Source organism: Nelusetta ayraudi, unplaced genomic scaffold, assembly GCF_046127955.1.
Source record: "Nelusetta ayraudi isolate G7.1 ecotype Tasmania unplaced genomic scaffold, CSIRO-AGI_Nayr_v1 ptg000027l, whole genome shotgun sequence".
NCBI lineage: Eukaryota > Metazoa > Chordata > Actinopteri > Tetraodontiformes > Monacanthidae > Nelusetta > Nelusetta ayraudi.
The window spans coordinates 943,006-959,241 of NW_027466077.1; the positions used below are offsets into that span (position 1 = coordinate 943,006).

Sequence of the window (16,236 nt, forward strand, 5' to 3'; positions counted from 1 at the left end):
CAGAGGCGGTCGTGTCGTACGTGAGCCGCTAAACGGCACCGACGCTTTGAGGCTTCGCTCTGGAGTGCCGCTCCTAAACAGGAAGAGGAAGAAGAAGAAAGAAGAAAGAAGAAGAAAGAAGAGAGCCGCCGAGCCAGCGGCACTGCATTCAAAGTACCCTGGGGTGACATTGAGCATAAATGCACACACATAAACACACATGCGTGTGTGCAGAGCAACTGGGACACATCTGTTTGCACAGGCAAACGCTGATGAGTCATCAGACCCAACTGTCTCAGATAAACACAAGTCAGAAGTTCTGGAAGGACGCAAACAGGCCGTCGGTGTTCAAAGTCAAAGAGGCCTCGGCGACCAGCGAAGAGGCAGGCCGAGCAGAAAAGCCGACTGACGTGAGGTCTGTTCAAGACGACGACGGCGACGAGACAGCGAGGAGTTCAGGACGGGTGCAGTGCGCCGCTTATCGTATGCGGCGCTTTAATCCTGAAATAATATGAAGGAATCCAAACTCCCTGCAGGGCGCTGCAACCGGGACGGGCCGAGCCAATTCTCTCTGAGCCGGCCCCCCCGAAAGATCCACCCACGACCCGCTCGGTTGCCACAGCGACAAAGCCAAAAAGGGTACGTAGGTTTTCAGGGCCCGTCAGGCTTCTGGAGGAAACGCAAACAAACAGCGAGGAAGCTTCATTTTAAAGCACGCCGGGAGGCTTTTCCGTCTCCCACGGCCCGCGAAGGCAACGTCCGAGCGCCGGCGAAGTCGGCCTCAGCGGCAACATTCACCCGTGACCATTTATGGGAAACCGATCTCGAAGGCCATCTTATCTGCAATATTCAAAATCGTGCCGCAAAATTGAGGCATTAAGATGTGCGGATCTGATTAAAAAAAAATATATAAGCCGCTCCGCTTCCTGCCGCTGCACGTCACACCGTCAGCAGTGATAACCGCAGTTAAGAAGGCCAAGGCAACGCAAGATAAGAGTTTTTTTTAATGTTGTGATAAATCAATACTTTTATGGCGAGTGAGAACGAGAAGGGAGAAAATCATCTGCAGGTGTGTTGCAGTCAAGACCGCACCAACCGAGATTTTCAATTCCTCCATAGTCTCCTCTCAGGGCCCGTTTCTCATTTCGTCGACACCGACACGAGGTGGCAGAGCACCGAGAGCAGCTACCTGCTGCACGGCTGAGAAGCGCTGTGTTGCAGTCAAGACCGCTCCAAGCGAGACCAAGACATTATCGTGACTAGAGAGTATTGAGATCGAGACAAGGCCAAGGCATTTGGAGTTCCAGACCAAGACCAGACCAAGACCGTTTATTAAAAAAAACAACAACAAAAAAACAGGGGAAATCGTTTGTTTTCGTAAGTTTCATTAACATATTGCTGCTTTGCAAACTATTTTGAAACATTTTCAAATAAAAAGCAAAAAAAAACAACAACTTTGCTTCATAAAATTAAAAAATAAATCAACAGGGTGCCACTCTGGGAGTCACCAACAGATCGTAAAACAGCAGCAGCTGGATTCTTTCCTGTTACTATCGTGTCATTGCAGTGTTGGCTGAGTCTCGACTGGTCTCCACCAAAAATCCTGAGTCCGTCCGGGTCCTCGACCGAGACAAGACGCAGTAAAAATGCCTCCGAGTCCGAGACGAGACCCTTAGAAAGCGGTCTCAGGACTGGTCTGGAGTACTACAACACTCCCGCGGAGGGAACGACGTGCTTGGCTTCAGGTCAGACTCTGATTGGAGTGGAGTCTTCGCTGTGCACCCAAGAGCAAGAGCAGCTTTCACCCTCTCCTGCGCCGTCACCGAGAGAGAAAACCTTAACTTGGCTGCACTCAACATCAAGGGGACACTTGAAGACACCACCCCTCCACTTCCTTCCAGCAGCAGCGGCACCTTTGTAGACCAGCTTTGAGTTTGCGTTCACAGACAATGTGTAAAAAAAGAACTGATGTGTCCGACGACGACGGGCTAAATTAAGCCCATCACAGGGTGTTGAAAACAAAGTGGGCAACGGGACCATCAGATGCTGCAAGTTCAGCTTTTTTTACCTTCTCGTGACGCACAGTCACCAGAACTTTGCATCGTTCCATAGATTTAAAACTCATACAGCTGAGCAGGTCTTGTGCCAATGTTTTTTTTTTCCTTTCGCGTCTACCTCTGCACACTTGCCGGCTCGGCTCTGTTTGCCAATGGCAGCTGGCAGGATACCGATTTGTGATGTTTCTTTATTCAAGGCCGTCATGCTCGTCCGGGAGACGCGCTTTCTGAAAAGGCACGCGTCCGTCCGTCCGTCTGTCGCCGCTGACAGCTTCCATCGAGACGGAAGTCAACCAATGTCAACAATCCCTACGAGGAAAAATCAACTCGCCACGGATTAAAACAACTACAACGGTGAGCAAAGGTGAGGTTGCCGCAGTGCCGTGGTGAGTGTTTGCTGCTGAGACAGCTGTTTGAATCCACACAAAACCACACAAGGCTGAGCAGAGTCGCAGCAGCACCGGAGCACAAGAGGAGGGAAATAAGAGAACGTGGCTGGTGAGAATATATGGTGATAAAACTAGAGCGGCAACTCACTATTATTTTTGTTTTCGACTAATCTATCGATTATTTTCTCGATTAGTCACGATTATCTTTTGTCACCGCCTATGCTGGACTTCTGGTCAACCAAACTTGTTTAAATCTTCACACCTGTGTTCTAGTGTTGCACTCTGACAACCTGCGTTTTCAAACAAAAGTATCAAAGTAATGGCACACAAAGCATTTGTCTGCGACGTAAAATATAGGTAAATTAATTCACGATTTAAAGGTTATATGCAATGTTTATTACAGTTGATGTTGTACACAGATGATACGTGATAAATGTTACAATTCAGTAGAAACGCTAGTATTGATGGGGGCTGTAATTCACTAATCACTGGTGTGAACTATCATTCGCTAAGCTAGCTCGTTCCATGATTTTCCGACATGCGAATAAACGTATTATGTACTTGCGTCATAGGCTGATGATGAATTAACAAATAAGCGTTTCATTTAAAATGTTTCTACGAAATATCCATCCTCAACGTAATCTGTGAACTCCTCTGCGGTGCGTGAGGATATAGTGCCTCCTGTTGGCGTTTAAGGTGTTCGCATATCACCAGAGAGCTACCATGGAATGCTAGGTGAGCTAACAGAGTTTACACCTAGCGTGTTTCGCTGCTTCATTTTCTATGAAGTATTCCTACACTTTAGAAACATTTTTTTTTTTTTTTTTTTTTTTTTGCCTTTTCAGATAAGAAGCCGTTTTTTTAAACAATGAGCGACATGCCACCCTCAGCGCTCAGTACAGCATTGCAGGTACAAATAAGCATGTAGCGGCCGGAGTGTGATTTTATCATTCTGCAATTTACAATAACAACGCGACACGTCGACGCGCATTTATGTTGTCGACGTAATCGATCACGTCAACCGATCGCTGCGGCCCTACATAAAACCATGCAGGACCTGTTAGGGTGCATCTGCAGATTTCTGACATATCTCCTGAGAGATTTTCTTTATTGGTCTAAACTGCTGCCAGTGCGATGAAACTCTCTCACGGGCCGGGAAAGACACGTTGTCAGAGCCAGAACTGTAAAAAGGCGACGCGAACCGAAGGCAGGTACGGCCTTGTCGTCTCTCTAATCCTTCTCTCCGCTTCAGGCGACCGCACTAAAAGATCATTTAAAAAAAATGTATATTTCACTTCTTCTTTCCTTCTTCTTCTCCTCCTCACTCCAGTTTCACTCCAGCTTCACTCCTGACCCTGCCGCACTCTCTCCACACCACTGGGCCAGCGCCGAGCGAGGCCCTACGCTGGCATACCAGCGGAGAAATTCCCAGATAAGTACTACTCCTCGCCTCGGGGGCTCCAGGCATCGGCGGGGAGGCTCCGCCCCCCCCCACTGCCTCGGCCGGAGCGACGTCAGCGGCTCGCAGGCGCGCAGCCACTTCCACAAAAGGAATTCCTTCTTACCGCCGCCCCGCATGTAAGTACGAGCATGTTACGCTCCTGTGTTGCCGTAAGTGTGTGTGTGTGTGTGTGTGTGTGTGTGTGTGTGTGTGTGTGTGTGTGTGTTAGAAGGATCGGCCCCCATCCGCCACTTTAAAACCCATTTCAGCAGAAATAAAACAGGAATCCTGACAGACCTGAGAAGAAGGAGAAGAAGGAAGGGATAAAACAGGAGTGTGTGCGTCTGTACCTGTGCGGGAGACAGGATGTCGTACGCCTGTGTGTGTGTGTGTGTGTGTGTTTACAGCGGAGACAAAGAGCACTACCACTCCTGCGCTACTGGAAGGGTTCAGGAGGCCAGAGGGTACGGGAGGGGGAGAAAGGAGGGAGGGCGGAGGGGCTGCAGGGCGACCAGCTGGGTCCCTCCACTTGATGAGCCCTGTTGGGAGCTCTAAGCATACCACACACACACACACACACACACACACACACACACACACACACACACACACACACACACACACACACACACACACACACACACACACACACACACACACACACACACACACACACACAGCTCCTGCCTCCAGTGATCTAGCTGCTGCTACCGAGGACGACCATATATGGAGGTGGGATTCCCATGGAAAAAGAAGAGCAGGATTGAGGAAGAGGGAAGGAGAGGGAGGGTGCGGGTGTGTGTGTGTAGGGGGGGTTAGGGGGGTAGGTGGGCGGAGTCAGTGCCGAGATGGTAACTGTACATTTCGCCTTTTTTTTTTCCAGCAGCCAAAACAATGGGCCGCACTTGAGAGAGGCCAAATCAGTTTCCATGTTAAAGCTGGAGCTGCGGAGGTGGAGGAGGAGGAGGAGGAGGGGTCGGAGAGGTCAGATGGCCACGGCAGCCAGGGGCAGAAAACACCCTCTGTTGATATTTCCATATAATAGGAGCCTTATGTGGAGGCTGGCTGGCTGGCTGGCGCTGCCATGCGGAGGACAAGGGGGGGGGGTCAAAAGGGGCGATTCTGCAGCTTTAAGAGGCGATGATGTCATAGAAGCCGACGGCGAAAACCAGGAAATGAAAGAGTGAAATCCTCTGGACGCCGAACCTGCGTTCCAGACTACACTTCCTGGTTTTCGCCGTCAAAGGAGTGAAAGAACGAGCGCCTGCCCGACACATGGCCACTGAGATAAGTGTAAAAAGGGGAAGCAAGGGCCAATATTTGCATGTTTGTGTGTGTGTGTGATAGAGTGTGTGTCTGCTAGACCGGTTACAGTGGAAGCAGAGCACACACACACACACACACACACACACACACACACACACACACACACACACACACACACACACACACACACACACACACACACACACACACACACACACACACACACACACACACAGGACTCGCGGAGTCTCGGAGAGGAAATGAGAAAAATAAACAGCCACTTCCTGTTCCTCTCCAGCCTACAACACCCCCCCCCACCACCAATCGTCCACCACCGCCTCTCGCCTCCCCTCCCACAATGCAAAGTGGCAAAGCGCCCATCTTTATCACGGATGTATTATAAGAACTGGATATTGGACTAGCAATATGGGCGCCGCGCCGATTTTTCCCAGTGGCCACTTGAGGTACTGCAGCAAAAAAAAAAAAAAAAAGCCCAATGGGCCAAAAAAAAGCATCACAGCGTCGTACGTTCTGATTGGCTGCGTCCTGACGTGTCTGTAAGTGGCGTTCTCCAGAATTGTTTTGATTGGCCAAATACAGCAGATCATGCGAGTCACCGAGGCATGACGGGAAGTGACACTACTGCGCATACTCCATGGGCCCATATTGATACGAAAGTCCAAAACTTTTTGGGCGTCTGCACTGGGTGAGCAACTTCACTAAAATGAATGGGCCACCATCCTGGCCTCTTTGAGACTTGGAAATCCCTCAAGTTTTGCTCCTCTTACAGATGAAACTCTCGAAGAAATCAACAGAAATCCATCACCACAAGACTCCTGCACAACAGCAAAAAGGGGACCCGGTGTCACGTTTATCATTTTTCACAAACATACAGGCTCTATGATAAAAATGCCTCGCAGCCTTTTTAACCCCCAGAATAATAACGACTCCTTTGTTCTCGGCGCAGCTGCCCCGGTGATTGGAGGGGTAATTAATTATTAACTTTACAGTTGCTCTATTAGCGTCTGGGCTTGATTGGGCTCAGTGACCGCACATTTATGCTCCATAAAACACGCTGATGAAATTCAATTTGAGGACGGCGATGATATCGCCGCATTAGATTTTGAAATTGGTTGCCGTTGCGGAAGGAGCTGCTCCTGCTGTTTCTGATCCCCCATCTGACAGCAACCAATAGGTCACCGACGGCCAATCACGTTTATCTTTTCGTACGATTTTCTTCTGCTGCAATGTTCAGAAAAGCTAAGAGAACTGGTCTTACTTCCATATTTTGAGCTCTTCCACCTGTGTTCCAAGTGTTCCACGTAGAGCTTTTGGGAAATCTGTAACCCTCCTCCGCTCAAGTCATAATAATTCCTCACAGCTCCTGAAAGCCGCTCTAAAATGGGAAACATTAAACCTGAAAGCGACTCCCGACAAGCAGCAGCTCCAACTCAAACCCGGATTGAGACTTCTTCTTCTGATCCGTCTTATTAGCCGCTGGTGGCTATGAACCACGATGTGACAGTTTTGTTGTCCCGTTTCGTAAAGGCTGTCCAAACCCAACGACGCTGGCGGGGAAGGAGCAGCAGTGGGAGCAGCGGAGAATACAAAAAAAAAAGGCCTTTAGAGCAGCACAGAAGGTGCATTGTGGGCCGATGTTTACGTTTCCTGCTGTCTTGTCAGAACACACACACACACACACACACACACACACACACACACACACACACACACACACACACACACACACACACACACACACACACACACACACACACACACACACACACACACACACACTGATAATTGTGCTGGATGCTCGGTGGGACAATGAGGAATTCTCCCTCGCTGGGGTCCAGGTGTTTTCAGTTCAGGGAAGGAGGGAGAGGGGGAGAAAAAAAAAGCCCATAAAAGACACTCAGCGTGAGGCAGAGGAGAGTGGCGGCTGTAGGTGGAGGAGCCGCACCGGCTGAAGTCATCGCACAAACATCTCACAGCAGCTCAGTACTTTGAGGGGCAGGCAGAGGGCGTTTTCACCTGGCGGGATCTTCTTCTTCTTCTTCTCTTTCTCCTGCTGCGGCTGTTGTTCACCACAGCGACACAAGTGTTGCAGGACTCGAGATCAGTCTTGGTCTCAACACCGCTTTTCTGAGGCGTTTTTTTACTGGGTCTTGTCTCGGTCTCGGACTGGGCCGACTCGGGATCTTTGATCCAGACCGGTCAAGACTCAGCCAACACTGCAATGACTCGATAATAACGTAAAAGAATCCAACTGCTGCCGTTTTACACTCTGATGGTGACACCCAGAGTGACACAGCCCCTGATTCCTAGTTCTTTTATTATTACTTTTTTATAAATGACTAAGAGATGCTTTGCTGAAAAGAGATGTTGCAGTTTGATTTAGAAGCAAACTTGAATAAAAAAAAAAAGAAACTGGTCATTGTTTTCCATTTTGTTGCTATTTTTCTGTGATATATAAAATCTTGGTCTGGTTTTGGTCTCAAATCCCAAATGTCTCGGTCTTGGTCGCCGCGGGGCCTTGACTGCAACACTAAGCGACGCCTTCATCCTAATAAACAGGGGTTCTGTGACATCACGCCCTCTCCACCTCTGAGGAATCCTCGTCACGACCCCGAGTGAACCAGTTCCAACCTGCAGCACCGCTCCGCTGGAAATATTTTGGGGAACCGTCACCGCCGTTCCAGCAGCTCCTCTGTCATTTAGGACCTGCCGCCGCCGCCAACATCTGGGTCACACATGTCTCAGAGCCACAGAACACGTCAGGAGCGCACCTTATTAATAGCCCTCGTCGTGCATTGTATTTCATTTGCTCTAAAATTAGAGCAGATAAGGAAGCGGTACTATAACCGGTACCAGCCGATATCCGACTCGGTTTGACACGCACGTTCTCGCCGCGCCAAACGTGCCGGCGCGCAAAACAGCGCGAGGACTTCCTGCCTGCTGATTACAGGTTTCGGCGCAGGAGGCTGAATGAAACGGCGAGTGGGGGAGGGGCCTAACCTAGCAATTACGCACAGGTAAAGCGCACACGCACGTCCCAGGCTGCTAAAATGAACGCTGTGGGTTATAATGAGCGCTGACGTCACAACACTGCTGGTGGTGATTCACGACCGACTGGAATCCGGCCTCACGTCACTCGATTGTGTTGTGATCAGACCCGGCAACACAAAAGGACGCTCGAGGGTCACATGTTGTTGTTTTTTTTCTCTTCATTTGATCTCACCCTGTTGTTCAGCCACGGTCACGTCCACATTTGTTTAATTTTTTTTTTTTTTACGTCCATATTGATTCAGATCTGCTTTCTTTCCTGCATCACTGCCGCCGCCGCCGCCTGTTTGAACTCAAGAGACGGCCCGCAGTTCACTTTCTGGGGGACCTGTTTTGCTTCATACACTTCATAATGTCATGACGCAATAATATTTTTGCTGCTCTGATGTTGGAGAAAACGATAATGGCGCCACGAGGCTGACACAGGGCTTGGCTCGCTGTGCAAACTCGTAAAAACTACCAAAAACACGACATAATAGTACAACAAAACAGGGAGGAGAATCAGCTGATGTTCCGGTGCCAGACAGAGAGCAATTAAAAAATAAAAATCTAGACTGTCTAGATACTAGTCCATGAATTATTAAAGTGCAGCGTAATGTATTCTGCATTACGTTAGAGATGCATGAGTGACTGGCTGCGCTGCTACTGCAGAACCATAACAAAGGGGAACCTGGAGGCCTTGCACAAGCGTTCTGCCGGAAATGTGATGCGAAAGCAGACTTGTGCAAAGATGGGTGCCGATAGCCGAGGACCGTCGTCACGACATGAGCCGGGCGAGCGTCTCCAGTTACGGCCCTGAGTGCTGCAGCCGCTTCCCACGAGCCACTTGGAAAGTCACCACGTCTGAAGAACATTTGCAGCATGCCAACAACAGCAGCAGCTCTTTGACTGCATGGGGCTTGTTACGGCGCGAATATAGACCACAGGAGCTTAACGTGCTCTCTCCAAATGCAACACGAATCACTTGAACTGAAAGCCTTTATTGTCATTGTACTTTGAGAACAATGACATTTCAGAGTGCAACTCCTTGGGTACAACAAAAATGAAGTCAAAAAGAGCACACAGTGAAATACAATCATTTGAAATGCGTCAGTTTAAAGTGCAGGATTTGAAGTGCGGAGCATCAAGGCACTCATGTGCACGTTGGTGGCAGGTTAGCGTTTATTTAATGTAGATTTGCAGGTGTTTCCACTGAATGGTGTGAAGCGTCAATGTTGTTTGTTGTCAAGAATGGTTGTTATATTTTTCACTTTGATTAAATACTCCATCTCCTCCTGCGTGCAAACATAAGGCCCCTCTTTTTCCTAAAGGTCGTGACCTGCACGCTGTCCACCATTATATCTCTTGCTGCAAATATGTATCCTGGGGTATTTATCTAACACTCTTCAGATTTTGAAGTTGTGATGCAGACAGATTAGCAAAGCGATGCCTGTCAGATTTTTTTTCATCTTATTTTGGATTAGGCCAACCTGCATCTCTGCAGCATGCTGGCAAGATCTGCCTTGCAATGAGATGCTCTCCAAACAAAACGCCGGTGAAGAATGTGGGAGGCTGAAGGTCTGAGGGAGGAAGATGTTGCTGCTGTTGCTGCTGCTGTTGCTGCTGCTGCTGCTGCTGCTGCTGTCAGACGGACTGGGACACCTTGAGGACTCTCAGGCTGCGCTGACATCCACAGCACACAGTTACGCAACGCGTGCCGGCAGCTTGAGGAGCGGGAGGAGGAGGAAAAGGTGGGAAAGAAGCTGTGTCACCGTTTCCCCGCTGCTCGCCGCGCGTTTCTGCAAAACGAGTGAATTTCGTTCTCGGCTCGAAACCTGCAGCGGGTTACGCAACGAGTCGGCGCTGAAAACATGCAAATCCACCGACGCAGGCGACCAGCAAACCTTCCTCGAGCCCGTCGCCATGGACACGGCGCAAGATAATGTTCGCAGATTTAAGGCCGTAATGAGGGTGTGTAATGTAAACACAGCACAGGCATTGTAATGCCCGGGTCCGACATGCTAAGCTGAGCTCAGTCCCGTCGCCGCTGTCCTGGGATCAGCTCGGGCCACGGACGCCAAGGAGGGAGAGGGGAGGAGGGGGTCCAGTTCAGGTGAGGGTCAGCGTGGAGATTTTCCCGCCTGCGGTCGCCACGGCGCTAATGGCCTCGGCGGAGCTCAGTGGGCGACAGTCAGCTGGGCCCCGGCCGCAGAGCAGCGCGACTCTAGGGGAGGGGTTAAGGTGACAGCTGAGGAATGTCTGCCCTGCACGCTCGCTCTCTCGCTCTCTTTGCCATGGTTTCCAGCGACTGTCATGTGAGGAATGCTCGGGCTGGGACGACGGAGACTTGGAATGTTACCCTCTGTGACGAGTTTAGCCGACGAGAGCTGGAATCTCCACTTGTGTGCGGCCCTCACCTCCCCCCCTCACATTTCTGACAGCGCAAGAGCCGAAAGAAAGAGAGAGAAAAAAAAAGGAAAAGACACTGCAACGCTGAGAGAGGATGACTGGAGCGCTGATGAATAATGATTAAGAGTCCGAGTGAAGTGACAACAGCGTTGGTCAGATTGGAAGTCTGGCTGTGACAGGTGACAATACGTGGACAAATCAAGGCAGCTCTGCCCTGTGTGGTCAAACCCATCATTGAAAAGGCAACAAAGACCACATACTTCTAGGCACAGGTCACTTTGTTTTTTTTTTTTTAAGGGACACAGAGGTCCATGAGTCACATGAAGACACACAACCTTTCGCAAAAATATGAGTTAACACCAGGGCTTCACTACAAAGTAGCTACAGACTCTGAGTCATACCCAAACTTAGCACCATCTTCTGAAACCCAGTTAGGAGAACTTGCAGCGGTCGACGGCGGTATTTATAACCCCCCCCCCACAGGTCACCAGCGCTGGAACCCGTATCGCTGCAGCCACTGAAGAGGGAACCTCGTGTAACGACATGACAACACTCGACAACAAAGGCAGAGGTCAGGTGTTTGGAAACACAACGCAGCGTGCTGCAGGACATTTTGAAGGCCTAAATTTATTTAGAACAACGCGTGAAAACCCCCACCCCCCAAAAAAAGAATGAATGACAGAGACATGAAGACATCAATTTGACCTGGCTGCTGCTCCCAATAAGAGATTTTTAAACACCTCCTTTACTCCTCCATTAGACCCCCAGGATCTCACACACACACACACACACACACACACACACACACACACACACACACACACACACACACACACACACACACACACACACACACACACACACACACACACACACACAAAGAGAGAGAGCAGCTTTCCGTCTCCAGAGATGGTTAGGTCTGCAGAGCGGCACTGCAAATCAAATTCTTTTCTCACTCGAGCTCATCGCTGGACATCGGCCCAAAAAAAGGCAACGTTTCCACCCAATGAGTTCGCACAGGGAGGTGGGGGGCGGCCGCGCTGGATCCACCAACACGTACGGCCTGCCGCTACCACACGGAGCGGTTGAACAACAGCCTGAATACGCACAGCGTCAAACATCCACACTCGGTAAGAAATCATTTAATTACACGAAGAACAGACGGATGACCTCTGCTGGAAAGCCTGCCCGTTAAAAGTTTTAATGGGCACGAAAACAACACGTACAGCATGGAGGCAAGGTGGCACGTGTAGCGTCGCCGGGGCTCACCGAGACATGTGGGCATGAGTAATGAGGTGACATCACTGTGAATCTATGCTCGCATTAAACATTCAAAGTAAGGATTCCGTCATTAATCCACAGTGTTTGTTACGGCACTTGTGTCATCCAAACAAACCTCCCCGGGACAATGTAACACGTCAAAATCGGCTTTGTTTACACCCACAATATCTGGCAATTTATTTTGTTCATCACGGAGGATATGTCAGAGTGAGAAAAGCATCGCTCCACTATCTTGATATGAAACAAACTGGGACTTTTATCAAATTCCAAGGACATGAATTTTGATTCACCAAATGACGGAAGGCTGATACAGTTGAGGAGAAACTTTCTAGTCCGATGCAATGTGATAATAAATTGCAGGAGCAGAAAGATTGTTCTGTATAAACAAGGATCCCGTTGATGTATCCAAACTACCTTTTGATAAAAATCTAAACAGCAGTATTCTGAGGTCGGAGTGTCACTCTTAAATATGGATGGAGAGCCTTTACAAATACATATTAGAGAAGCTTTACACAATAGTTTCTAATGTACATGCAGTGCAATTCGACCTAACTAACTGGCCGGGACTGAGTCTAATCGCCATCCTCTGATAAGAGTTGACAAGTGTCTCGCTAACCTAATGAGTCCAACATTTCAATATCGTTCGACTTTAAAGAGACCGCTGTGTTACTGAAACTCGAATCTGTCTGATAAACTACAGTCAAAACGGGGCTGCCATTTTCGTGAGCTCGGCTCGAGAGGGGGTTAGCGGTCGTAGCTGCCGTAGTTAGCACGAAGCTAACTTACCTCTGCTGACATTCCGAGCAGAGTTCAGCGTTTGACACACACACGTACAGTAAAAAGCTGAAAAACACACGCTTGGGAGTTAAAATATGTACGCCAAAGTGGTTTCTGGACCTGGCTAACATATGTATTCACTCGGCCAAACCTCCAGAAAAGCTGCCGACTGCAGTGCTAGCTCATCCCGGCAGAGGTAGCATACACTTCGCTATGTTAGTTAGCACAGCACCGGAATGATCCACCACTTTACAATCTATTGCCATTTTTGACATACTGCAACCGGTGCTTTTTGCACAACGCACACAGACGGGTACGGCTGAGGCCTGGCAATGACATCACGTTCTTGTTACCGACTACGGCTACAGCTTTTTTTTTTTAGCAGCAGTCGCTTTGCTGGGATTTATCATCAACACGACTTGTGTCGCTAGCCGGGATATAGCCGCGGCTGTGGAATTCACTTTAGCTGGAAGAAATGTCTCAGTCGTTGACAGCATTCGCGTTAAACCACAGTGACCACCAAGCGACACTGTTTGGAAAGACTTTAACGCAGGTACGTTCCCAAAGCGGAAAAATACGAGTGGCCGTTGGACTTTAGCGGGATTTCCTATATAAAACAACCCGACGTTGCGGTCGTAAAGCCAACGGGCACAGCAATTAGACTGCACCCACTGACTGACTGAGAGGATGTAGGCTAGTTAACTGGGACGAAAAGTAGTCCCGAAGGCAATCATTCGGCTAAGTTCCCTGACTGAAAGGGACACTTCTTGAAGCAGCGGGGGACATTAAGCTGAGTCCCTGCTGCTCGGAGTGACCCTTCAAAACAACCCGCCGGAGCCGCCAGCAGAGCTCATCTGCCCTGCGTCGAGGAGGGGGGTTAAAAAAAAAAGGGACTGGCGGCGGGGCTAGGTAGGTAAACAACGGGGGTGAGAATGGCTTCCATTTGACAGGTGTTTCAGGACAAGCAGTTGCTCGCAGCGAGCGAATACGCTTGTTTCTTCTTCTTCTTTTTTTTTTTTTAGCGCCAGAACAATGCGGGGCTGTGCCATCAGCAGCAGCAACAATAACAACAACAACAACAACAACAACGGACACGCATGAAAAATGACGGCGGTGACGTGCAGGGAGGGGGGCACAACCGACCTGGTGGAGCGCGGTGAGCCCGTCCACATTGGCGTAGTTGATGTCAGCGCCGCGGTCAAGCAGCCGCAGCACCTCCTCGGTGTCGCCGCTCGAGCAGGCGGCCAGGAACACGGCGCCATCGTCGAACTTCACCTTCGTCTTCTTCTTCTTCAGCACGGGCGGCTCCAGGTCCGTCTCCGAGCCCAGCCATCGTTGCAGCTGCTCGTTCCGCTTCTGCTTGGCGTCCGCCATCTTCATCCCCCTCCTGTCTCGGTCTCGGGCAGGCTTCTTATCTTTCTCCGAGAGAGGATATACTTTATAGTGGCACTATCCCACAGCGCGGCCGGGGCGTGGGAAGGGAGGGCTGTGTAAAGGGGGGATGAGGAGGGAGGGGAGAGAGAGAGAGGGAGAGAGAGCGAGGGAGAGAGAGAGAGAGAGAGTGAGAGAGAGAGAGAGAGAGAGAGAGAGAGAGAGAGAGAGAGAGAGAGAGAGAGAGCTGGGCAACTGGATTGTTCGGGCCAAGTCTCGCGAGATTTTGTGCGAAGAGACAGGTTTGCCTCCAGGAGTTGAAGGATCACGTCATCATGGGCAGCAGATTATGAGAGGAGAGAATGAGCAGGCTAATCCCTTATAGACTGTGTACACCAAATAAGACAAAGGTACTTGAAAAATATTACATAACGCCGGAGCCAAGCAGCGGGAGACGGGCACTGGTGCTCGGAGCACCGCCGGCCAGGTTTTACTTAGCACAGCAAATATATCGAGTGAGTAGTAAATTATGAAAAAAAAAAAAAAAAAGTTGAGACGTGTAAATAGTAATAAAACATGATGTATGAGGAGTGTTTTTTTTTTTCTTTAAAAAAAAAGAGTTCTCCCGCCCGCCCTGAAACTGAAGCTTTCTGGGCTTCCCGTGCGTTCGGAAAGGGACGTGAACAAAACAAGGCGGTCGCAGAAGGCGGAGCCAACACCTGGCTGGAGATGTGACGTCACTGCCCTTTGTGACGTCACACAATATTGTTTCAGCATAAGCTTTCTGAGAAGGATAGAGATGTGAGCGTGGGACCTTAAGTACGCGCTGTTTAAATAGTTTTGAACTATTCACAAAGGCATCTGTAATTTCTTTCGTTAACTCATTCCTGTGGCAATAAAACTGTAAAACTCCTCACTGTGAAACCACTGTGATTATTTTTTCATACGGCTAAATTTGCACTATGTTTATAGCGGCAAAGCCTTTTCTTTTCTTTGATTTTTTTTTGTTGCATGCATCTATTTTATTTGCACTATGTACATTCTTGAGGGTTGAATGGAGCACTGTTATGAACAAAATTTCCCTCGGGATGAATAAAGTATTCTAATTGTGATGAAGCGTTATTTTGCACGTGTTAACTTTTTCCTTCTAACTGTACCAAACTGTGACTCATCATCATTGTTCTTTTCACTTTTCCAGAGATGATAACCTAATAACCCTTTCGCTCTAGCACACACACACACATGCAAACACACAAGCGTACGTGTTTCCTAGTAGCAGAAACGCCACCGCACCCACCGAGAGGGAAAATAAAAAAGCCTCTCCACAAAGTAACCATGACGATTTGGTGGGCAACACTCGGGAGTGATTGTCTCCGACACCGGGGTGGTCTGGCTCCACCGGTTCAGCCTCAAGAGGTTTATTTATTTTTTTCAAACTCTGCTGGCACCACCTTGTGTTATTTTTGGCACACACCCATGGACGTTCCCGGCATGTCATTTTTAAATGCAAGTTTTCAAGTATAAAGCATTAAAAAAAAGAAGAAATGAGGCTCCTCAAATCCAATTAGAGTTGTTTTTCCGGATGCACTGGCCATCGACTGAGCTCCAACCTAATCAGTCCAAACTTTCAGGAGCACCACCACCTTCATAGTCTCCTCTCAGGCCTGCTCCTCATTTCGTCGACACCAACATGAGGTGGCAGAGCACCGAGAGTAGCTACCTGCTACACGTCTGAGAAGCGTTGTGTTGTAGTCAAGACCGCGCCAACCGAGACCAAGACATCATCTAGACTAGAGAGTATTGAGACCAAAAAATTCGCGTTTCGAGACCAAGACAAGACCAAGACTTTATTTATCTAAGAAAAAAAAACAACAGAACGGAAAAAAAATAACCAGTATCTTTTTTTATATTCAAGTTTGCTTCTAAATCAATCAGCAACCATCTTCAAAAGAAACAACTGTGCTTCATAAAATGTAATAATTAAATTAACTAGGAATAAGGCGCTGTGTCACTATGGGTGTCAGAGAGCGTAAAACAGTAGCAGCTGGATTCTTTTCTATTACAGTATCTGTCATTGTAGTGTTGGCTGAGTCTTGACCAGTCTTGATCAAAAATCCCGAGTCCGAGATGGGACTGAGACCCTTAAAAAGTGGTCCTGAGATCAAGACCAATCTCGGGTACTACAACACTAGAAAAGTGTTGCTTAGCATTGCACCAA

The 16,236-nt window shown here is 48.9% G+C and overlaps 1 protein-coding gene and 1 long non-coding RNA gene across 5 annotated transcripts in view; one reads left to right on the plus strand and one right to left on the minus strand.

Moving 5' to 3' along the window:
• The window catches only part of ppp1r12a (protein phosphatase 1, regulatory subunit 12A), a 42,333-nt gene extending 28,082 nt beyond the window's left edge, over window positions 1-14,251 (minus strand). The window contains exon 1 of one of the 4 annotated variants that reach the window (XM_076029954.1): window positions 13,791-14,251. In XM_076029954.1, the coding sequence (XP_075886069.1) occupies window positions 13,791-14,027 (237 nt within the window). In that variant the 5' untranslated portion in view covers window positions 14,028-14,251. The remainder of the gene's footprint in view (window positions 1-13,790) is intronic. The other 3 variants (XM_076029957.1, XM_076029955.1, XM_076029956.1) reach the window with 3 other exon arrangements.
• Window positions 12,973-14,568, plus strand: LOC142890727 (uncharacterized). The gene is made up of 2 exons (XR_012927114.1): window positions 12,973-13,556; window positions 13,670-14,568. It is a non-coding gene; the product is annotated as an uncharacterized LOC142890727 (long non-coding RNA).
• Window positions 14,569-16,236: the final 1,668 nt, after the last annotated feature.